This window comes from Ochotona curzoniae, unplaced genomic scaffold (genome assembly GCF_017591425.1).
Source record: "Ochotona curzoniae isolate NIBS_2020 unplaced genomic scaffold, NIBS_Ocur_1.0 contig_1014, whole genome shotgun sequence".
NCBI classification, from domain to species: Eukaryota; Metazoa; Chordata; class Mammalia; order Lagomorpha; family Ochotonidae; genus Ochotona; species Ochotona curzoniae.
Window position 1 is genome coordinate 8,708,604 of NW_024464920.1, and position 25,108 is coordinate 8,733,711.

General features: G+C 44.2%; 1 protein-coding gene across 1 annotated transcript in view; it reads right to left on the reverse strand.

Annotated features, from left to right (window-relative positions):
* NEDD1 (NEDD1 gamma-tubulin ring complex targeting factor) overlaps positions 1 to 23,071 on the reverse strand; it is a 53,963-nt gene extending 30,892 nt beyond the window's left edge. Inside the window, exons 1-5 of the mRNA XM_040980434.1 lie at positions 23,006 to 23,071; positions 20,863 to 21,006; positions 17,708 to 17,802; positions 12,215 to 12,331; positions 9,080 to 9,220 (exon numbers count right to left, since the gene is read on the reverse strand). Of these exons, the coding sequence (XP_040836368.1) occupies positions 9,080 to 9,220; positions 12,215 to 12,331; positions 17,708 to 17,802; positions 20,863 to 20,998 (489 nt within the window). The 5' untranslated portion in view covers positions 20,999 to 21,006; positions 23,006 to 23,071. The remainder of the gene's footprint in view (positions 1 to 9,079; positions 9,221 to 12,214; positions 12,332 to 17,707; positions 17,803 to 20,862; positions 21,007 to 23,005) is intronic.
* Positions 23,072 to 25,108: the final 2,037 nt, after the last annotated feature.

A 25,108-nucleotide genomic window follows, 5' to 3' on the forward strand; every position in this document is an offset into this window, starting at 1 on the left:
TGCTTCCTTTGGGGTGAGTAGACCAAGGGGGGAGGCCTCTGGGACCGGGCAGGTCCGGCACCCAGCCACCGCCCTCATTGGGCGGTGAAGGGGATTTGGGAGGGGCGCGACCTTGGGCCTGGGAATTTTAAACCTCCAGCAGCTTCCCGGCAGCTGGTGGGTCTCAGGACGGGGCGTCTCATGCCTGGATTCCGGACGGCCGCCATGGGCACATGGTGAGCCGTGTCCGGGCCTGCTTGGTTCCAGAGGCTGCTTCCTTTGGGGTGAGTAGACCAAGGGGGGAGGCCTCTGGGACCGGGCAGGTCCGGCACCCAGCCACCGCCCTCATTGGGCGGTGAAGGGGATTTGGGAGGGGCGCGACCTTGGGCCTGGGAATTTTAAACCTCCAGCAGCTTCCCGGCAGCTGGTGGGTCTCAGGACGGGGCGTCTCATGCCTGGATTCCGGACGGCCGCCATGGGCACATGGTGAGCCGTGTCCGGGCCTGCTTGGTTCCAGAGGCTGCTTCCTTTGGGGTGAGTAGACCAAGGGGGGAGGCCTCTGGGACCGGGCAGGTCCGGCACCCAGCCACCGCCCTCATTGGGCGGTGAAGGGGATTTGGGAGGGGCGCGACCTTGGGCCTGGGAATTTTAAACCTCCAGCAGCTTCCCGGCAGCTGGTGGGTCTCAGGACGGGGCGTCTCATGCCTGGATTCCGGACGGCCGCCATGGGCACATGGTGAGCCGTGTCCGGGCCTGCTTGGTTCCAGAGGCTGCTTCCTTTGGGGTGAGTAGACCAAGGGGGGAGGCCTCTGGGACCGGGCAGGTCCGGCACCCAGCCACCGCCCTCATTGGGCGGTGAAGGGGATTTGGGAGGGGCGCGACCTTGGGCCTGGGAATTTTAAACCTCCAGCAGCTTCCCGGCAGCTGGTGGGTCTCAGGACGGGGCGTCTCATGCCTGGATTCCGGACGGCCGCCATGGGCACATGGTGAGCCGTGTCCGGGCCTGCTTGGTTCCAGAGGCTGCTTCCTTTGGGGTGAGTAGACCAAGGGGGGAGGCCTCTGGGACCGGGCAGGTCCGGCACCCAGCCACCGCCCTCATTGGGCGGTGAAGGGGATTTGGGAGGGGCGCGACCTTGGGCCTGGGAATTTTAAACCTCCAGCAGCTTCCCGGCAGCTGGTGGGTCTCAGGACGGGGCGTCTCATGCCTGGATTCCGGACGGCCGCCATGGGCACATGGTGAGCCGTGTCCGGGCCTGCTTGGTTCCAGAGGCTGCTTCCTTTGGGGTGAGTAGACCAAGGGGGGAGGCCTCTGGGACCGGGCAGGTCCGGCACCCAGCCACCGCCCTCATTGGGCGGTGAAGGGGATTTGGGAGGGGCGCGACCTTGGGCCTGGGAATTTTAAACCTCCAGCAGCTTCCCGGCAGCTGGTGGGTCTCAGGACGGGGCGTCTCATGCCTGGATTCCGGACGGCCGCCATGGGCACATGGTGAGCCGTGTCCGGGCCTGCTTGGTTCCAGAGGCTGCTTCCTTTGGGGTGAGTAGACCAAGGGGGGAGGCCTCTGGGACCGGGCAGGTCCGGCACCCAGCCACCGCCCTCATTGGGCGGTGAAGGGGATTTGGGAGGGGCGCGACCTTGGGCCTGGGAATTTTAAACCTCCAGCAGCTTCCCGGCAGCTGGTGGGTCTCAGGACGGGGCGTCTCATGCCTGGATTCCGGACGGCCGCCATGGGCACATGGTGAGCCGTGTCCGGGCCTGCTTGGTTCCAGAGGCTGCTTCCTTTGGGGTGAGTAGACCAAGGGGGGAGGCCTCTGGGACCGGGCAGGTCCGGCACCCAGCCACCGCCCTCATTGGGCGGTGAAGGGGATTTGGGAGGGGCGCGACCTTGGGCCTGGGAATTTTAAACCTCCAGCAGCTTCCCGGCAGCTGGTGGGTCTCAGGACGGGGCGTCTCATGCCTGGATTCCGGACGGCCGCCATGGGCACATGGTGAGCCGTGTCCGGGCCTGCTTGGTTCCAGAGGCTGCTTCCTTTGGGGTGAGTAGACCAAGGGGGGAGGCCTCTGGGACCGGGCAGGTCCGGCACCCAGCCACCGCCCTCATTGGGCGGTGAAGGGGATTTGGGAGGGGCGCGACCTTGGGCCTGGGAATTTTAAACCTCCAGCAGCTTCCCGGCAGCTGGTGGGTCTCAGGACGGGGCGTCTCATGCCTGGATTCCGGACGGCCGCCATGGGCACATGGTGAGCCGTGTCCGGGCCTGCTTGGTTCCAGAGGCTGCTTCCTTTGGGGTGAGTAGACCAAGGGGGGAGGCCTCTGGGACCGGGCAGGTCCGGCACCCAGCCACCGCCCTCATTGGGCGGTGAAGGGGATTTGGGAGGGGCGCGACCTTGGGCCTGGGAATTTTAAACCTCCAGCAGCTTCCCGGCAGCTGGTGGGTCTCAGGACGGGGCGTCTCATGCCTGGATTCCGGACGGCCGCCATGGGCACATGGTGAGCCGTGTCCGGGCCTGCTTGGTTCCAGAGGCTGCTTCCTTTGGGGTGAGTAGACCAAGGGGGGAGGCCTCTGGGACCGGGCAGGTCCGGCACCCAGCCACCGCCCTCATTGGGCGGTGAAGGGGATTTGGGAGGGGCGCGACCTTGGGCCTGGGAATTTTAAACCTCCAGCAGCTTCCCGGCAGCTGGTGGGTCTCAGGACGGGGCGTCTCATGCCTGGATTCCGGACGGCCGCCATGGGCACATGGTGAGCCGTGTCCGGGCCTGCTTGGTTCCAGAGGCTGCTTCCTTTGGGGTGAGTAGACCAAGGGGGGAGGCCTCTGGGACCGGGCAGGTCCGGCACCCAGCCACCGCCCTCATTGGGCGGTGAAGGGGATTTGGGAGGGGCGCGACCTTGGGCCTGGGAATTTTAAACCTCCAGCAGCTTCCCGGCAGCTGGTGGGTCTCAGGACGGGGCGTCTCATGCCTGGATTCCGGACGGCCGCCATGGGCACATGGTGAGCCGTGTCCGGGCGGCCAGTGCGCCATTGGTGCCAGGCTCCGCCTGCTGGCCGCCCGGCTGGGGAGCTCTGGGGATTTGGTTCTTTCAGTCGCTGCTTAATTAGCTCCAGGTTGAACCCATTGTGATTCTCGGACCTGAAGCAGGCAGTAACTGTTTCTTTGTAAAAGTTGTAATCACTAATAATGCTGGGCACCAAATACCAGTCCATGCAGAAGCCTGGGCTTGGGGCTTGTCCTGCAAAAGTAGCTCCAACAGTTGGCCAATGTGTCAACTGGTAATGGAACAGAGTAGATTAGGCACGACTGAACAAACCTTAGCCCACAAGTAAAACTAGAAACCAGGAGGGCACAGAGGTCTTGCCGAGCTAGGTTCTTGTACCTGCTGGTCTGCGGGAGCCAGGGACGCTAAGCCACAGTGTCTAAGGCAGAGGTCGGGACAGGTGAGGAGCTGTGCTAAGCTGAGTCAGAGCAACCACTGGCATGCGAGTGATCTATCGCTGGGAACAGACCCGGTTGGGGAGCAAAGGGGACAACCCTAGCTGGGCTGAGGTTCCCACATAGAGGCGCGTGGCCTGGAAGGGGGGCTGCGTTCTGATCTGGATACAGTTGTAGTCTCCCTTGGCACAAGTGTGGACTGGGATTGGATGCACCGAACCGGGCTGGACCCCGACTCCCCCTGGTGTTCTGGAGGACCAGGGCAGATGTGTGATAGACTAGGCAAGGTCTCAAACCCCTACTGAGCCATGTGTGAGCCATACGTAGGTATGGACAAGCCATGGCTGGGCTGGAACATCCAACAGCAAGAACCAGATTGGGTGGAAGGCCAGTCAGGAAAAGCCACAGTTCCTGCTGTGACAGGAGGTGGACTGAGTAGGATTGGCTCATGGACCCACTGGTAAGCGTGAAACCTGGCACTGGGAGAGGTTCTGATGGAGGAGCCTGGGCAACTCCTCTGGCAGGACACAGACCCGGCAGGTCAGCGCAAGAAACATGATAGGAAACAGCCCAGAAAAGGCCATGGAAAGCTACCCACTGGCATACACTTGGCAGACGTGGGGGCAAGACCAGGCTGAATCTGTCCACGTCATCCACTGGCAAATCCAGGTACCAGCGTGGGTCGACCCAGGTTCGGTCGCAACAAAGACTAGTGCACAATATGGAATGCCGAGGTGAGGTTGCCTGTACCGGAGGGGACCGCAGCGCCCAACCAGCCTGAGAACAAGAAAGGAAGTAGGCAGAGCCAGCAGGGGAATAAGGGAGGGTTCCTTTGCAGGATAGCTACTTCCGCAGGAGAGCATGGGCTGGGATGGGGCAGACCAGACTAGGCAGAGCTACCACACCTGTGCGCCTCATGTGGACTAGATCAGGGAAAAGCCGGGCTCGGTGGATTATTCCTACTGGTGCAAACAGAATTAAAGTGGGCGAGGTTTGTTTGGGCAGCATCAACTGGAATCTGGGAGTGGGAGAGGCCTGGGAGGGTAATAGTGGGCTCATCCCTCTTGGGTTACCACTTCCACGGGAGGACATATAACTAAACAGTGGCTGGGGTGGAATGGGGTGTGGGGCAGACTGGATTACTGCTACACTTACTGGCAAACCAGGGTAGGGGCGGGCCTGGTGGGGGTTATTGTGGGTCGCTCCAACTAGGCTGCAGCTCCCACTGGTTTAGGTGAGGGCCAAATATGTGCTGGGCAGAACCAGGCTGGACTGCAACACCCATTGGTTCCAGTGGAAGTCGGGAGTGAAAACAGAACCAACCCAGCAATTACAACCACCAGCTGATTGGAGCGATGGACGGTGCCTGGCCCTGTACTTGTTAGCACATACAAGAAGTTTCTTTGGAGATCTTCCTAATCTAAATGCTGGACTCAGAACCCTAACGAAGAAAAGAGAGAAGACAGAACAGGTCAACCAACCATCTCAGCTATGATGGACTATGTCAATCAATGGATTTTTCAAAGACCTCATAGTGCTAGGAGTGGCAAGATTGACAGCGATTCATAACTGTTGCAACATCAAAACCACTTGAACAAGAACCTCAGAGCATGCCCTACACCCGGGACTTGGGGAGGGTGGGAAATTGGGTGGGCTTTCTCCCTTCATACCCCCCTTTAAACATGAAGGTAACAATATGGAAAACATACTAGTCTTATCCACTTTTCTGTAGCCCTTGAACCTTCTTACTCTAACTAAGTATGTAAAGAATATAAAAATAAATTTTATTAATAAAAAAAAAAAAATACACTCAAAAAAAAAAAAAATGAAGGCTAAAGTAGAAATAATACAAGAATAAACAAACTTGACAGTAACTTAAATGTACATTGAAAAAAGTGATTTTATAGAAAATAAAAAAAGAAGAAATGAGAAAGCAATAAACCACTGAAAATCAGATAACAGCGACAATTAAAAAAAAAAAAAGACCAGAGAAAGAATATAGTCAACAATTCAAGAAAACTTTTCACCAATATTTAAAAATAGTCAAAGAACATACTGTCTAAGAACAGCAATACAGAATGACAAACAGCAAGACAGATTCCAGTAAAATTAATGGACTTTAAAGAAAAAAAAAAAAAGGTTTCAACTCCTAGGGGGAAAAAACAAGCGACTTTTAAGGGGAAAATAATTAACTTATCATCAGACATCTGAGATGGAAAGGTAACAGAGTAACACACTTAAGCTCCTGAAGGAAATAAAATGAAAGCCTATAACCGAATTATCCTGAAAGAGAATTTATTCCTTCAAAGAAAATGTCAAAAGCAGAAGATGAATACTTATGGAAAAAATATTAACACATGATGCTCATTGTGATTATAAAAAATTGGAAAACAGTTAAATAATACAGGAACATCTCAGTATAAACTATGGCACTGAACAATGAAACATGCAATATCATTAGATGATGTTTATGAAGACTGATAATATGAGAATACCTTACATAAAACACAATGAGAAAGACTGAAAAACAATATTGGATAAACAGAATGAATGTAACTGTAAAGGAAAAAAGGTACACAAATGCAGAAACAGAATAAGAAAGCACCTTTCAAATAACTTCACACTTAAAAAAAACTGGAAGAGAAAAAAATGGAAGGAAAAGCTTAAACCTTTCTCAGAGCTGGCATTGTGGAATAGCAGGTCATGTTGACCCATCTGTGACGCTGACGTCCCATATGGGCACCAGTTCATATCCCAACTTCCCACATCTGATACAGCTCCCTGATACTGTGTCTGCGAGGGCAGTAAAAGATGGACTGATTTTTTTAGGTACCGGCATCCACGTGAGAGACCTGGGTGAAGTTCTTGGCTCCTGGCTTTGGCCTGGTCCTGCTATTAGCCATCACAATCACTTAGGGGAAGATGAATGGGAAGATGAAGATCTCTCTTTCCCTAACTGTGCCTTTCAAATAAGTAAAATGAATATTTTTCATGCTTATTTTATGCCTATTTATCAAACTTAAACTCATCAAGAAAATTACATACAAGGCAAATATAAACAAATACTAAGGATATACTTCAAGAGAATCATACATATCTAATATCACACATTTTACACCAATTTGGATTATACTGATGCTGCTCTAAAACAAAAAAAGACCAATATTCTAGATAAAAGCTTTACAGCTGTCAATTTTGTCCATCTACTGGAGTTCAGGTATAAACAGGTAAGCCAAATAAAAAAATACACTCATTCTTAAACAACAAAAAGTGTTGCATCATTTACATTTAGCATAGCTCAAGCAGATTATTAATATTTATAAAATCTATACATAAAATATCAAAAATTTCACTTGAGAAAAGTTAATGGATTTAACCCTTAGGGCACTTTTTAAAGTTCCTTTTTAAATATTAGGAAACACATCTATACTTTTAGCTGCTTTGAGAAAGGCAACACAGGGTAATCTTTCTGTGCACCTGAGCTGCTGAACTTGTCAAACACCAATACATGACTTAAGGCATCTGTCAGCCCCAGTTCTCCCAAGCAGCGAGGCCCTCTCTTCCTCTGCAGAAAGGCCCTGTGATTCACATCAAACTAATAGCTTCAACTGAGTACAGACATTTCCAAGGAAGATTCATTCAAAACATATTCAGGCAATCTCATATCTGATATGAAATTCAGGATGATGCAGACTCACAGAGACTCTAAAAAGTTGTCACTTTCACTAAGAAGCTCATTTAATAAATATTAAACGTTTCAAATCCTTGATTATTCATAAAAAAAAATGTAGTGTAAGCACAGATGTGTCTTTTGGGGAGAATAATTCAGCTCTTATCTGCAGTAAGGCAGATCAGATACAGAGAGCTCTCCACATTGAATGTCCACAGCAGTTAGGACACGGTCCAGAGTCAGGAGCTGGGAACTAAACCAGGACCTCCCAGAATCCATGAGCCATCCCCTGCTGCCCCCAGGGTGTACAGCAGAAGAAATCTAGATCTATACCTCAATGTTTAAAGAAACTTGAATCTTTTACACAGAATTAGACCAAAAGCTAAAATCAAGCCCAAGGTTTTCAGTCTTATTACTGCAAGTATTGACATTTCTAATAGCCAAAACTCTATTGCAACAAGCAATAAAAACTTCAGTAAAACAACAGACATGGTATACCTGAACTATACCAAGAAAAACAAAAACAAAAACAAAAACCCTTTCTTAAAAACACCAATTCTGAAGTCTTACATTTATGTCACTGCTATTAAAACACATATAAAAAGGGTGTCACAAGAACAAAAATACTTTTCTTCATTTCTGATTGCATTAATACACTTGAAGAAGTATGTCTGAGGCCGACCACTTACGCTCATCCATAAAACACAGAAACGGAGACATGTCTAATGGCTTTTGTTGTTGCTACTTCAAGACTCTGAATAGGACATTAGACTAATTCAAATCTACCTCCTAACACACCTTCCAAAATTGAGGCTGTATTTTTGCTCCCACTGTTCCAAGCTTTACACATTTTATATCCAAACTCCATACACCAGATTTTTTTCAAACTGGCCCTATATAAATCCCATTATTTTTCTTTCTTGTTTCTAGTTATGTGATTTCCCTGATACAAAATACTGCTCTTTTAAAATTTATTAGCCTTTTATACTGTCTAGCATCCCTAAATATATTTATATAGCCACATGAGCCCCTTTTCCAAGTAAAGCAGAATGGTGGACAAGAAACAAGAAAATGTGACAGTGGTCCAACTGCAACTTTGACATGTAAAAAGATAACTCTAATTGAGATTACAATCAAATAACTGGCAAAATGGCCAGTGCGATAAGAATAAAACCAAACAACAAATTATTAAAGCCTTAAACTCATATGAAATCCTCATTCCTTCAACTCCCGCCTTCAACAGTTCCAACTATCCACTGTTTTGAATCACTTGTAAGATGATTTTATATTTATGCCTAGCACACCTTCTATTTCCCAATACATATGAATCTTGAAAAACATTTTTCCTATAAATTCTTAATATGTATTAAATAGTCACAAACATTATGCAATATTCAAATGTTGATTTAAAATTTTTAAGTAAAGCTCTCCCATATTTGATAATTGTTATGGCCAAACTGATTACAATAGAAAGGATTAAAAGAAGTTGCATGTCCTTGGAAATTTCTGCATCAAATTTTATGGTGAGTTAACCAAGTGTTCAATGTCTTGAGAAACTGGGTTTATTCTAAGAATTTTCTAATGGACAGATTTTCCTTTTAAGAAGTTTCCTGAAGTACTTCTGTAATAACTTAAAATGGAAGAGGCTGGCATTACAGTGCTGCAGGTTAAGTAAAGATATATGAATAAGCTTTCAAACTTCAACTATCATATGTTTTATATATATATATATTTCTATATATATATGAAATCCAATTATTTTCAGCTTAAACACATTCAATTATTCCATCTCTACTAAACAGCCCAAGGGAACTTCAAGTGGTTTACTGAGAGTGAAATTAAAATCTAAGTTAATTTTGGTGCAATTAAAACAATGCATAGCTTTCTCATATTAATTTTTCATAAATTTCTGAAGAAAGCAACACAACTTTAAAAAATTTAAACACATAAATTCAATGACTTCTATTAAGACTTTTCAAAACCTCTTATCAGCTTCATACTGTACCTGGCTGTAGCCATGGCCAAAAGGAGTACTAGATATATTAGTTGTTACACTGTGCAAAATGATTTCTCCACTTTGTGATCCAGAAGCAATATAGCAATCATTCCAATTGTATGTTACACAAGTTACTTCATCTTTATGGTCCTGAAAGACAAAGAGCATTAAGTACAAGGCCTTATAATCCCCAAAAGGCCCATTTCAGATTTTATGCAGGTAACAAACATTATGTATTTGTCAGTATAATATTTAACATTTTCTTTGAATATCCTAAAAAACAGGTAATTAGAAACTGATCAATACTAAGTCTTTCAGGATACAGAATTATTTCTAATATCACAACAGTTCAAACACTCAAATAAGGGAATATGGAAAGCTTCTTCTCTTTAGAAGGCATTATTTCTACCTTAAGGAATCCACTTCCACAAACAACAGCATTTATGGCATGCTGACTCTTAATGAGTGTCCTTGCTCTTGTTTAAACAACAACAAAAATGACATTTAAATTAACACAAAATGGCAGAGTAAACCCTAAAAGGTAAAGTATCAGAGGAAAGAGAAAGAAGCATTACCATTGTGAAATAAATTAACAGAAGATGACATAAACTCAACACTAACCTCAAAGAGAGATGAGAAGCTATATCAGAGGAAGGAAAGGAAAAAAACTACAAAGTGAGAGAGAGCAAAAAGCAAATGTACAACAAATGTTATGACAAGAAACAGCAAGCCAACTAGTGCTGGGAAATTAGTATATTACTTTCTAATCCTGAGAAGCAAGGTTGTCTCCCCGTTCTACAGATGAGACCCCCCAGGGCACCAAAACAGAGCTGTGAAGAGACACAGTCAGGATTCAAGTCCAGGTCCAACTCGCATCTGTGTCCCTCCCACGACGGCAGCTTCAAATCCAAACCAAATGGAATCCAGTTTGAGGAGACAGAACTGTTCATCTACCATGAGCTCACAAACACTGTTTCCCACCATCAAATCAGAAATGTCTACTATGGACACATACAAATGATCAAGGTTTAAGCTGGGCAGTTCTTGATAGCTTGGTAATCTTAGTAATACAAACAGACTGAGGCTAATAATTCATGCAATATTAACAAGTAGCTCTTATCATACTCTTCTACTACAAATAAGTTTTCAGAGATTCTATTTTCCCCCCTTTTGTTTTGTTTTATATGAAACAATTGCTATCCTAAGGGGGAAAACTGCTTCTAATGTAGAAGAATAACCAACATTTATATTTGGTTCCCATTTGAAAACTAAGAATAAGAGGTTCCTTGCAATCAAATGTTGAAAATAAATCATGCCACAAATATTTATTACACACCTACTAATTGTGGCAAATTATAGTAAATCACCATGGAAAGGATTGTAGTAAGGAATGCAAAGGTAAATTATAAGATTCTCACTTTGAAAATTAAATACTTGTTAAATAAATAAATGAGGGACTCAAGAATCGTAAGATTAAGAATTTGAAACAATGACAAAAAACCAGCTGGAGTAATTCAGAAAACCAAAAATAGAAAAGATTAGTACAATTTTGCCATGGAGGGAAAGGGTCAAACATCTAGAATTTGTAACATCTATGATAGGACTGGCCACAAATTCTAATCTCTTTTCAAGTCTGTAAGACATTTCTTGTTCATAGTAAGCAAGTCACCCCAAGAAGATTAAATCCAAATAATTCATTCTTTAAAATACTAAACAATGAATATCATCTGAGTTAGCATCTTTGCCATTACATTGGTGAACATCACTGACTCAGTTTATTGCACACAAAAATAACACTATCTAGCTTTCCAGAGCTGTGAGTGAAACAAAAGCTAACTGTTTTCATTACCAGCCATTTATTTTTGTTTATTATTATTATTATTATTACTATTAATGCTATCATGGCAGAGATAGATAGATAGATAGATTCCTAAAACTTTGAGAAGTTTGGCTAAACCTGAAATAATGAACCAACAGAGGTAATATTTAAGCAGTAAGTGCAGGGATTGCATTTTGCCTCAACTAAGAGAAACTCTTCATCAACATACCCCTTCCTCTAATACAGATTCACTCAGTGACATGAACGCATAAAGAAATGGTGATGTTTGCTACTTGCTAAAAAGAAAAAAATAAATAAACCTGAAGGTTGGAGAGCTAAAGAGTGGGAGACATATCAAATTGGTGCTAGCTGTGAGCTAACACCAGGTCATGGGGATAAGATGACAAGTTCAACAAGCACAGCAAACTTCCAGTACATGGATCCCAAAAGATCTGCAACATCTATGTTTGGTTCTGGGAAGACAATCATAGGTGGAACTCAAAATTGAGCAAGTCTGTAGCAAAAGAATTTTTAAGTTGGTAATTTTATATTGTCTGTTACAAATATTCAAATGGCCCTTACTAACAACAACAAAAAAAGCTCTATATTCCTGGGTTAAAGGAAGTTCTGCTTTCATGTGCATCATGTATCCATTTAAATATTTTTAAAATGTGCCATACAAAAACCTTTTTTAAAAGATAAAAATTATGTAGGGTCAATTTCTAAATAGTAAAAGAACAAAACAGTGAAAAGTAAAAATTTCCCCCCAAAATCTAAACCAGTGATGAACATTTTCATACAACTGCAAGAGATAATGATTTAAAGATTAATTTGAAATAGTAAATTATCTTAAAAAATAATTCATTACCAAGTTGAAAATGTACATATAAAATATGAAAGATTTAAAAATTATATATATTTTAAAAAGCAGTGGCCAAATGAGCTATAGAAGAGGTCAAACTTCTACTTCTGCTTAGTGGCTTAAGTACTATCACCCCCAAGCCACTTCCATTTTCCCAAAGTGTCTTAAAAATATCTCCAATAACAATAAATCACACTTAGGAAAAGTAGTGGTTCACACATTTAAGAACAGAACTAAGTGGGAGAGCAGGAAAAAGTTTTAAACACGGGTAACGTGCATTAATAAAACAGAAAAAAAATAAGACAATTTTGGTAAAACACTATTTTCTTGAAAATCTGGATGCAACTTTGAAGTATCCGATTTATCATGAGAGCTCAAAATTAAAAGAAAAGCTTGGGTAATACTCTGAACACACTACAAGTTACTCCTTTGTGTAAAAATGAAAGCAAAACAAAAGGCTTACCTTGAGACATCGATGAACTCTTTTTGATTTTAAATCCCAAATATTAACGGTGTTATTCAGGCCTCCGCTTACCAAATACATAGATGTAGAATTTAAACTGACACATGTCTGCTTTTGCTATTTAGCAGAGGGAAAAAAAGATCATCTTTAATTTAACAGAGCCCAGAATTGACTTAAGTGTCTCCAAACACTTAGCATGCACATAACGAATATATGTTGAATTAAATGCTATAAGCAGGTTAATACTTTTATCAAAGATCCACCTGTTATCTTTCATAGGAATCCAACACCTTGTCAGAAGGATCAAGTTGGCTTCAACAAAAATCAAACAGATTTGTGCATGTTTCCAGACAACCCTGCTAGCACGCAAAGCTCAAGAAACCGGAGCAAGTCCTGGTCTCCCATCAGGGCCCACTTGCCCTTTTACCACCGCTTGATAAAACTTGTACTTGCATCTCCACAGAGTAACTTCAATTAAAGTCAGCCTCCAACTCAGACAGAGAGTCTTCCAGGAATCTCAGCTTGAGACTCTAAACTCTGTACTTTATCAATGAATAAGGCTTTGTAAACAGGTCAACACATTTGTTCTGAACCTAGGCAAATCTCCCTCATGGAAGCCAAGTATCAACTATTAAAACATCAGAACCTGACCTCACATTTTTCCTTCCTCCTGCAAAGACATTACTCAACCATTTTCTTAATATAAAAACAGTAAGTAACCCTTGGGTCCTTTTTCTCTCTGTCCCCAACCAAACAATTCTATCAACTCCAATCCTAAAATAAATCCTAGCAGGTCCTCCTTTATAGCTCCTAGTGGTGCAAATCCAACATTGTACTACCACAATAGCTTCCTATATTCTGTTTCTAATGTTTTTCCACCTCGCACCTTCCATATACAATGCTAACTTTGAGACCTGCAACACAGATCATTTCTCTCCCCTATTATCTCTCTAAACTTCTTCAGTGGTTTCCAATCACACCCAGCCATTAACTCAATGCTCCAAGCCTGATAACTGGGTCCTGCCTCTGCCACCTTACCTCATGGCCCTTACCACTTCTCTCTCCTCACTGATTCATTCTCCATGTATATTGAACTTCCAACACTCCTTAAACATATCCACACTATATTCTCTGCATTATGGCTAATACTGCTATTCTCTTTGCTTGGAAAGCTAAATCCCCTGAATCTTGGCTGGATGGCTTTTTCCAGTTGACAGATGGCAACATGAATGCTGCTTCTTCAAGAAGTCTCTCTTGGCCACCTAATGTAATTTAGTACTGCAATCTTATTTTAGTTTTCTGAACAAGTTGCCAACATCTGGGTGTTTTTGTTCATGCCTTATTATTTGTCTCCCACCAGAATGTCAGCTTCATTAGCACAATGACCACATCCACGATCAGTAAGTATTTACAGATTAAATGGCAACCCACAGAGACTGCCAGGTTCTCACAAAGAGTATTCACAAGTTTAACCTATCTGGTGGTTCCATCAGGGACTAGAATATAATACTGTATTAAATTTTCTTAACTTCAGCTAAGCAACATCAGAAAAAAAGTAAGAGAAGTGAAGGGAAAAGGCAACATTTTAGGACTATGCCAAAGTTAAAGGTAAGCAATGCACATTTAGGTAAGTCATCTTCTGAGAAATGAGAAGCTGAGGTCTTCTTACCTTGACAGTCTGTATCTTAAAAACATTCTCTGCTCAAGAGACATTCGTCAAAGAGTACAGAAGCCCTGACCACACCCCATGGACTACCCACAGTCTCTTAGGTTCTTGACTAAGAGTATTAACTACCACAAAAAAACAGCCAGATGCGTGTTCCATCAATGTTTCAGTATATTTGCTGTAGTTTTCTTTCAGGTGCCATTCTAGGAACTGATTTTAGCACAATGAGTGTAACTGCAAACCATCAGTTTATTCCAGCCTATCAAAACAGCATTTAAATAACACAGGGATGCAGTTCCTTGCTTAACTTCAGCTAAGCAACATCAGAAAAAAAGTAAGAGAAGTGAAGGGAAAAGGCAACATTTTAGGACTATGCCAAAGTTAAAGGTAAGCAATGCACATTTAGGTAAGTCATCTTCTGAGAAATGAGAAGCTGAGGTCTTCTTACCTTGACAGTCTGTATCTTAAAAACATTCTCTGCTCAAGAGACATTCGTCAAAGAGTACAGAAGCCCTGACCACACCCCATGGACTACCCACAGTCTCTTAGGTTCTTGACTAAGAGTATTAACTACCACAAAAAAACAGCCAGATGCGTGTTCCATCAATGTTTCAGTATATTTGCTGTAGTTTTCTTTCAGGTGCCATTCTAGGAACTGATTTTAGCACAATGAGTGTAACTGCAAACCATCAGTTTATTCCAGCCTATCAAAACAGCATTTAAATAACACAGGGATGCAGTTCCTCAAAGACTGACATACGAAGATGCCCATCATCACAACTACAACTAGGTGTAAAGCTGCAAGACAATAACTCTTATTTACAACTGCTTCTTATAAAAGATCTTTGCTGAACTACTTGGGGAGTACAACACTGGACACAAGATCTTTCTCTCTGTATCCCCTTCTCTCTGTATATCTTCCTTTCCAACAACAGCAACAACAACAACAAAAAAAATCTCTTAAAAAAAAAAATCTAAAGGTGGGCCCGGCGGCATGGCCTAGCAGCTAAATGTCCTCGCCTTTCACACCCCGGGATCCCATACGGGCGCCGGTTCTAATCCCAGCAGCTCCACTTCCCATCCAGCTCCCTGCTTGTGGCTTGGGAAAACAGTCAAGGACGGCCCAAAGCCTTGGGACCCTACACCCGTGTGGGATATCCGGAAGAAGTTCCTGGATCCTGGCTTCAGATCGGCATAGCATCAGCAGTTGCGTTCACTTGGGGAGTGAATCATTGGACGGAAGATCTTTCTCTCTGTCTTTCCTCCTCTCTGTATATCTGACTTTGTAATAAAAATAAATCTTTAAAAAAAAAATCTAAAGGTAACAATAATATTCCTAATTATTTAGAAGCCAATAATATCCATTATAATGCTGTTAATATCAACCTGTCTACTTTAATGATGTAAGATACCAAATAAAAAAATATATACATATGAATTTAAAGTTCTATTTTCCATTCTAATTAAGGAAAAGATCACATGGAATGAGTAACCAAAAGAGTTTATCAACACACTAATGCGTTAGAAAAAAAAATACTGCTAAGGCCTATCTGCTTAGCATACTCCTACGTGAGCACCTATCTGCTCGTGTACTTCACCGAACTCCTCCAACAGCAAGGGCAGGCTGGGGGGAAGATGGCGGTCAGGAACTCACTCTACTCCTCCCGATTACTTGAGCCATCACTACTTGCTCCTACGCTGCATTATCAGGACACTGAAACCAGGAGCCAGGCCCAGGAATCAGACCCAAGCATTACCATATGGGCTGTGCAGCTAAACCAGCATCCTAATCACTGGGCTACACTGCCCACCCCTGCAAAACATGTTTCTCAGTAAATCAGATTAAAAGCTGGATCCATAATTATTTCACTTTTACCCAACTGGATTATGATGTGATTTCTTAGCTATGGGAAAAAGAAATAAGAACTGTAACAACTAATTTGGAATATTCAGAAAACTCTTACAATTGTCTCACTTATAAATACTACTAAAAAACAAACAAAAAGGCTCTAAATAAACACAAATTCATTAATCCTAAAGCTATATTGTATGAAAGTAGAGCATGTTAATATGTAGTGGTGGAAGTGGATGTCAAAATTGTTTTGTTATCAATCAAATAGTTTTTGAAAAACATTGACAGATCTAAATATTTGAAGATAATTAAGATACTCCCTTTGGGCCTGGCGCTGTGGCCTAGCAGCTAAAGCCCTCACCTTGAATGTACCGGGATCCCATATGGGTGCTGGTTCTAATCCCAGAGTTCCTGCTTCCCACCCAGCTGCCAGCTTGTGGCCTGGCAAAACAACCAAGGATGGCCTCTACACCTGTGTAGAAACCAGGAAGAGGCTCCCGGCTTCAGATAGTCACAGCTCCACCTGTTGTGGTCACTTGTGGAATGAATCATCGCAAGGAAGATTTTTCTCTCTGTCCCTTCTTCTCTCTGTATAACTGCCTTCCCATAAAAATAAACGAATCTCTAAAAAAAAAAAAAAAAAAAAAAAAAAAAAGATACTCCCCTTGCTCTTTTGAGAGGTAGCTGTCTTTTATCTACGAGAAACATTCTTGGCCTCAATATTACCTAACTTAAATAAGCATCTCATACTTCATTTTTCTCTTCAGTATTCTCTTCGCCAAATCTCCCAACGTCTATAGGTAGAAATGAATTTCAGGCAAATCCAATATCTTCAGAAGACAAAAATCAAAAATCCTCTTTAAATCTGAACTGATACTCTGTCGTCCCACTGCTTTCCTTCTGCTTAGGCTCCCCACCTATCCCAGAAGAACACTGGCAATTCATGACATAGGGCCCACTTTGAAAATTTTGAACTAAAAAAAGAACAAACTACCAAGTGTTTCTAGCTTTTTATTTAGACTGCATCCTATTTTAAGAGATATAGCTGTCAGGGAGCGTGTGTGGCTGAAAAGGAGGAAGCCATGTGATCCTGGGTTGGCGGGAGTGACCCATCAAGCAAATCAGGAAGGACACCACACACCCCGAGTGCGCATCAGTGCTATGGGACTGAGCCCATTTGACCAAGCACTCTGGCTCATGGAGAACGTGGGACAGGCACAGGCAGGCCATTAGTACCAGATGAAAAGACTGAGAAGCAGACAGCTGCCATCAGGTACAGGTCTTTTGCTGATGGTCCTAAGCTTAAGGTTAATGAAGGCAGAGCCACATCATCAAGGTTCATATGGTTAGGTCAACCCAGCAAACTAGCTGAGACCTAGTCATAACCGGACATTATCAACAAGATCCCTTACCTACTACAGGGCAAACAGAGAAAGAAGTACCTGGTTTTAAAAAATCTAAGCTCTCCTAGGAGCCAATATTATTTTATCTAAAGATCCCTCAATAAACACCCATCTCTTACCATTAAGGGTCACTACATTTTTCTGAACTTCTAATAAAATCGATATTTTAGGGAGGCATATGATATAGCCATTAAAATGTCAGATAAGTTGCCTACATGCCACATCCGAGTGTTTGAATTTGATTCTTGCCTGCAGCTCTGGATTCCAGCTTCCCACCAATGCACACTGTGGCAGGCAGCTCAAGGGACCACGTTTCCCATCACTACATGAGAAACTTGGATTGTGTTTCTAGCTTGTCTCCAGCTCTGGCCTAGCCCAACACAGGCCACTGCAGGTATCTTGGAGGGCAAACAGATGGGAACTTTGTCAATCTTGCTACCTCCCAAATTAAGATGACGGGGAAAAATGAGCCTTACAACATCTTTACATTTACTTGCAAGCACCATGAACATCTGTTATTCAAGCAGAGCTAAGAGTTAAAATTTTTAAGTTAAAAAAAGAAAATCACTTACCCCTTCAGCAAGTTCTAGAAGTGGAACAGGTTTACATTTACAACTTGAAACAACAATTTTGTCACCACTGGAAGATGCTGTCACTAGGAAGTTGTCTAAATGAAGAGTTAGGGAGTATCAAGCAATCATGAGCATGTTCTACAGCATTAGACATTAATATTATAATCACTCACACAGGCCAACACACTTAGGAGAGGAGCAAATGAAAATAGCATATACACTGGCTTTCAAAGATGGCTCCAGTCACTAATTACTAAGCTAATTCTCTTCATTAATACTTCAGGGAGGAGCTATCATATTCTGCCTGCACTGTCACTTAAAAGTGCTTTTAACCCACATGAAATACTACTCCATCTTCAGACTAGGTCAGAAGATCTAATTTTATCTTTCAAGAATGAGAGCATAACAGCATGTATAAGTTGGTCTTCTCATCTAGAAACACTGTAATTTATTAAACCAATATCTGGTACCAATTTAAGCTAAGAGAAAATATCTACATTTGCCTCTTGTTTTCCCAGTCAGCAAGTCACACCTGATATTTTCTCAGGACCAGAAATTCTGAGATAGAATGCTAAAAGTATTAAGAAGTAATATTATGTTACCTCTAACAAATATAAACCATAAACACATAAGGTGGTTTATATTTGTTTATTCAAACATTATCTGAAATTAATAAGGTTTTCATTTAAAATTATATTAACCATATTTCACTCTCGCTTGATTTGCAAAAACATGCAAGTATTTTGTGAGTAAGTCACCAATTTATCAATACATGAATCAAACATCTCTGTTTCCATGTAGGTATAATGTTGAAAAAATAAACAAACAAATCTTCCCTTGGCTTCTGTTTACTATGACTTTGCTACTTGGAACACAGATAAGGACTAGAAAGAGATAATGTGACAGGGACTAATTACATATTTCTCTTGTAGTGTCAGCAGTCATGAGGAAAGTCAGGTACCACACCTACAGAAACCTAACCTCCCCCACGGATCACACTGGCGCTCCCGATCCCTGTAATACAAGCTTCGAGGACCCAAGCTGCAGCCTGGGAACTCCGTTCCGTTAGCAACTGATCTGCACGAAGGAATCAAACCTCGCCAGGAATGACGAGGCTTTACGAAGGCCACGAAGTGAAATAAGCACGACTCAAAAACCTGGCAAATATCACATTTCTTTTCTCCTGTTTGTGGTAGTTAATAACTAGAGAATATAAAAACTGTGTAGATATCATATCATTTGGTATTTAGTTATAAAAATTACTACATTGAATCATACTACATAAATAACAATATGCTCTTTTCCCTCACATTAAAAAAAAAAAAATCAGAAACGAAGGGGGAGATAGTGAGAACTCCGCGTACTTGTACTCAGAGGACAAAAGATCTGTACACTCATGTGCATTCCGAGGTGGAAATAGTGTATTTCAACGTAAGATGCTGAAAAAGTCATACAAAATTAAAACTAGTTTCCAAAAGTCATTCAACACAAAATCAGCTTAGCTTTGTTGACAGACCACTAAGCTGTCAATCCTTAGTAACTCCTTGGAAAGATAAACTGAAAACCCCCAATTCCTCTTAATTAAGAATGCTCTTATTAAGAACTTCATACTCTAAGTGACAGGAAAAATTAAGCTCTACACATTACAAAAACTTTCAAAAAGAGTAGTAATTCGTGTATCCGTTAATCTCTTCAAACTTTTCTCCCCAGTGCACATCTGGAGAGTCCTTCGAAGACATAGTCACTTCACCACAAATTTGGTTCACAGAGCACCAATGCACTTGCTATTACTCTAACAAAATCTGGATATGATGGAGTGCTAAAGTTAATTCAGCAGGACAGTCACCTTTGTTACCTAGCTGCAAGAGCACACAGGGTGGGCAGGAAATGCTCAACATTCTGCTCCTCAATCAATTCCACTTTGGTATTCTTCCTTTCATGAACACTTTGGCCCTGGTAAGCTCAGACCAATGATGAAAGTTTGTTGTTTTTAGCGTAGGAGTTTCACAAAAATCATTTCTAGCTCATCAACTAAAGAGTGTTTTCACACAAAAGTTGCTAAAAATACAGCGATTCCCCTCTGGGGAGGATGCTGGTGGGTCTGGAGACTCTCTTGCTGTGACATGGGGAACCACAACTGGCATCCAGCAGGATATCTGAAGCAGCCTAACCCACACAGGAAAACCTCCACAACCAAGCATTCCCTGCCTCAACAGGTCAGCTCTGCAAGGGCCAGAGCCAGCAGTGACCCCACTGCTTCATCTGTTCTATCCACTTAGAAGAGCTTACCAAGACAGGAAGGGCTCAACCAAAATCACACCCAAAAAGCTTAGGAAAATGCAGATTGGATCATTTCACTTCTTCTGAGCTAAGCAGTTATTCTCATCACAGAGAAATAAGAAGAGCACATAGGTAAGATGGGGATGTGGGGCAATTTGTTCTCTCCTTCCCATCAGGCTTCTGCCTTTAAATTTCGTCCTCGTTTTGAAGACCAGATCCACAAACATCTCAATATAGATGTAAAAACTCATTCCAAAACCTTCTGGAATTTTTTCCACTATGATCTATGTATTCTACTTGATTCAATAACAAAATGTTGCCCTAAGGCTAGGATCTAGCCGCTAACATCAGTTTTGAAATAGCAGGTTTTATTAATGAGGTTACAACTAACACTTTAGCAATGAAACCAACAGAGAAAATCAGAGTACATATGGTCTACCATTAAACTCTTTTACTTTTGACAGTAATGCAAAACTTGTTTCTTATCATGGTCACAAGCAAAAGTTTCAGTTGATGCTGGCTGTGTAACCAGAAAAGTAGCTACATGCATTTTTAAAAGGGTGGAGGGACATGTGTGGAGGTGTGTCCATTTTATCAGAGTACCTGGATTCAAGCCCTGGCTCAGCTCCAATCCCAGTTTCTTGCAAACACACACACACCCTGGGAAGCAGCAAGTAATGCTTTAGGCAGTCGGTCTCCCTGCCACTCATGAAAGACTTGGTTTGATTTCCCAGTTCCCAGCTTCAGCTCAGCCCAGCGCTAGCTGCCGAGGACATGCAGGGAGTGAACCACAAATCAGTGCTCACATGTTCCCTCTGTTCAGTCTCTCTCTCTTAATAAAATCACTGAAATCCCTGAAACGTTTAAAAGGATACTGTTGCTGCTCCAACACAGTGAACTGACTCCATGTGGTGATGTGTGTGGATTGAATTTATCCACCAGTGTCAGAGATGATGCATCCCATATTTTAATATCATCTCCCGATGAAGCAAATCTCAGGTTTTCCTGCATGACTGCACCTGGAAAAGTTTAAAACAATAAAGTTGGACCAAAGAAGAGTGGTGGGGTTAGTATCCCAAAGGACCTGACTAAAGACACACAGTTCTAACTGCTACCTTCCCAGCGTCCTCACCACTGTGAGGCTCATCAGTGGCTCTGATGAACTTTGTACAATGCCAACTAGATCACATTCTCTGAGCTGCCCCTCCTAAAGGTTTCCTCACAGCAATCAGAATGAATCCCAACCTACTTTGCCTTCCTTGTCACTTGGCCTCATGTGATCCCTCTACCTCTCTAGCACAGCCCACGCAGTAAGGCAAGGTCGTTCCCACCGCAAGTGGGAATTAACCATCCTCTGCTGCAGAACACTTTCCCAGACTCTCCATGCTCAGCTTCACCTCACCATCCAGCTTGCAACTCAATGTATCTGCCACCAAAAGTCCTTTCCTGATCGCCTTGGCAGAAGGGGCAGTCCCTTACCAGGGTCCCTAGACCCCATGATGCAATTTCATTTCTTCACAGCACCTTCTCTGTTTCCCTCATTCGCATGATACAGCTGGTCTCCCATACCACAGGCTTGAAATGTGGTACGTAACAGGCACTCAACAAGTAACTGCTCCTAAAAGTGCCCTAAGTTTTTACAAGGGAATGATGCACCAGGAACCTTGCAGGTCAGAATGCAATCTCTCGGGAGTTTTTCCAAGATCACCCTAAAATTGGCAGTTCAGCCACAGGACTTGCACAAAATCCTTGTGACAGTGGTCTACACTGCCCTTGCATCAGTCCTATAAAACCAATTCACAAAGCAGTCCAGAAGGTACAAGGTTAAGAGGCTGCTTAAGAGAGGCATTTTTTAAAATGGCAAGCAATAATGTATGGCAATTTAGGGCAAGAAAAACTCCCAGAGGGACAAACAGGGGAAGGGCATATCGTTCATGAGCCATCCTGAGGACCAGAGATGTCAACAGACTCAGGGCGCCTTTGTGTGAAACACACTCCAGGTCACAGGACACACTGAGGGAGCAATAAATCAAAGGAAGCTTGCATTCGCAAGAGGAAAAGAACAAGTAGTATTTTAAAATGAGCTAAAACTTTTCACTAGAAAATACAGCCACTGGGCTTCACAATGCTCTGCCCGTGGAATACACAGAGCTGCTAACATCTATGAAAGGGACCTGTTGAACTCACACCTGTTAGACCCACTGCAAAATCACTTTAAGTCACCTGCTGAAATGCACAGTGCGTGCATATGCTGCCTGAAGTGTGTGCCTGCCCCCTCCCATGAAAGATCGTCCAGTGAATACAACTGCGAGATCCCTGGATCATCATCTTACACCGGGCCTGGGGAGCGGTGGGGTGTAGCTGGCAGACCGCTGAAGCCAAGTTCAGAAAAACTGGGTCTAAACAATCTGCCCTTAGCCCTAACTAACTTCAGCAGTCACTGGATGACTCTGTCAGAACCAAACACACGTGAGGGAGGGGCGTACATGACATCATTCCCCAAAACAGGGTCTCTTGGGAAAGCGAGCTGTCAGCCTGGGCCTCACGCAACTCAACTTTCAGCTGAACTCAAAGTTCTCCAAGTTGTATGCAATAGTTCTTAGTCGCACAGCCGCTCAACCAAGGCAAAGCGCATTGGGGTGCCTTGCCTACGCAATGTTTACAAAACGGGAAGATGGGACTTGTGAGGACAACTGGCAACCTTTCACAGCTCCCCACCTTGCCTGCATTCATGTGCAGGGCGCAGTCCGGAGGGCGCAGCCCGGTGGGCCCAGCGGACAGGCAGGGCGGGCGCGACCCCGGCCCGCGCGGCTCCCGGGACACAGCCGCACCCAACGCGCCGCCGCGCCCCTGCCCGGCAACCGCCCGGAGCTCCGGGCCCGCCGGGGCACGCGGGGGAAGCAGGGGGCCTCGGGCCTGCTGCTCCCCAAGGCGAGCCGAGGGCGGCCGGGGAGCTGACGGTGCACGGACGGGGCGGGAGGCGGCGGCCCTCAGACCCCGGGCCCTCGAGAACCTCACCTCTCCGTGGGCGACACAACTTGGGGAGACACGGCGCAACCCGCTCCGCGCTGGGCTTCCGGCTCCCGCCGGGACTGTTAAACTTGGGCGGCCGGAAGTCCCGCCCCTACAGACGTCACAATCCGAGGCACGGCCCCAAGCCCCGCCCGGGAACTTGGGCGGCGGGACCCGGGCCGAGGGCTGAGGGTTTAAAGGCTCCGGGATCCGGCCGGCCGGACCACATGAGGCTCAGGGCTCAGGGCTGAGGCTCCGGCCGGCCGGACCACGCGGGACCCGGGATCAGGGCTCAGGGCTCAGGGCTCCCACGTGGGGCCCGGACTCAGGGCTGAGGCTGACCCGGATGGGAACTTCAGGCCGGGCTGCTGCGATGGTCCTGGGGCCGCTGACAACCGTGCCTCCGTCATTGGTTAATTTCGCTGACAGAACATATATTTGTGCCTGCACTTATCACATCCCTTAAATATCAGGAAGTTAAACTTGTAACTTGAAAGCTCTTACAGCGGTGAAGGGAATGGTGGCAGGAGAAAATAGGGGAAGGATGAAGTGGGGGATGATGGATCCCATTATACCTACAAAAATGTGTTATAGAAGATAAAAGAAGAAGAAAAAAACATAAGTTGCTCCCAAGAAAGGCATGAGATGTATGAAAGATAGGGAAGGAATTAACAGGGATGTAAGCTTAAGCGACGATTCTCCTCAGAGGAAGCTGCGGCAAAGGAATGATACCACAGGCAATTTAAAAACTGGAAATGCCTTCCTGTTAAGATCCCAAAGTCTCTGAGCCATGTGGATCAGATTACAGATCACAAACACCAAACACCAACTAGTTGGATATGCTTTGGAAAGCGATGCAAATTAAGTCCAGTGATATATGTACCAAGGTTATTCTATATCATGATCAAGTGAAATTTGTTCCAGAAATGCAAGGTTGATTTAACATTCAAATATCAGTCGACATAACTGACCATATTAAGTAATAGAGAAAACTTGCATAACATAATTACTTGAAGCAAAAAGCATTTGCAGGAGTTCGACATAGACCCCTGATTAAGAAGCCTCAACAAACAAGAGGGTAAAAGGAGGAACCATCTTCAACTGTTTCAGGGTTACCTAGAAAAAGTTCAAAAATGATGAAGACTGAACACTTTTCTCTCAACATGAAGAACAGAACAAAAAGGCCCAGTCATGGGACTGGAGCCATCACGTAGCCTCTTCCTATGATGCCAGTATCCCTCACGGGCACTTCTTCGGGTTCCAGCTGCTCCACTTCCCATCCAGCTTCCTGCTTGTGGCCTGGGAAAGCAGTGGAGGACGGCCCAAAGCTTTGGGACCCTGCAACCACGTGGGAGACCTGGAAGATGATTCTGGCTCCCACCTTCAGATCAGCCTGTTGCGGCCATTTGGGGAGTGAACCAGCAGAGGTTCGCTTTCTGTTTCTCCTCTCTGTGTGACTGCTTTTTTTTTTTTTTTTAGATTTATTTGTTTATTGGAAAGTCAGATATACAGAGAGGAGGAGAGGCAGAGAGGAAGATCTTGCGTCCAATGATTCACTCCCCAAGTGGCTGCAATGGCCAATGCTATGCCGGTCCGAAGCCAGGAGCCAGGAACTTCTTCCGGGCATCCCACACGGGTGCAGGGTCCCAAAGCTTTGGGCTGTCCTCGACTGCTTTCCCAGGCCACAGCAGGGAGCTGGATGGGAAGTGGAGCTGCCGGGATTAGAACCGGCGCCCATATGGGATCCCGGTGCATTCAAGGCAAGGACTTTAGCCACTAGGCCACGCTGCCGGGCCCGTGACTGCCTTTCAAATAAATCTTTTTTAAAAAGAACTTCCCAGTCTCATCATAACCATAAAATATTCTTCTGGAGGCTCTGGGTATTGCAGCAAGACAAGAAAGAAAAGGAGGAGAAGCAAGAAAACGAGAGGGGAAAAGCATAAACAACGGAAAGGAAGAGACATTTGCAGACAACAGGATTATGCACAGGGGAGTTGTAAGAAATGTGAAGGAGAAGCTCTGAAAGTTAGTAAAAAGCTGAGCAAGACCCATTCAAAGTTAACATACAAAATGCAATAGATACTTCCAAAACTTCACGGGAAAATGACA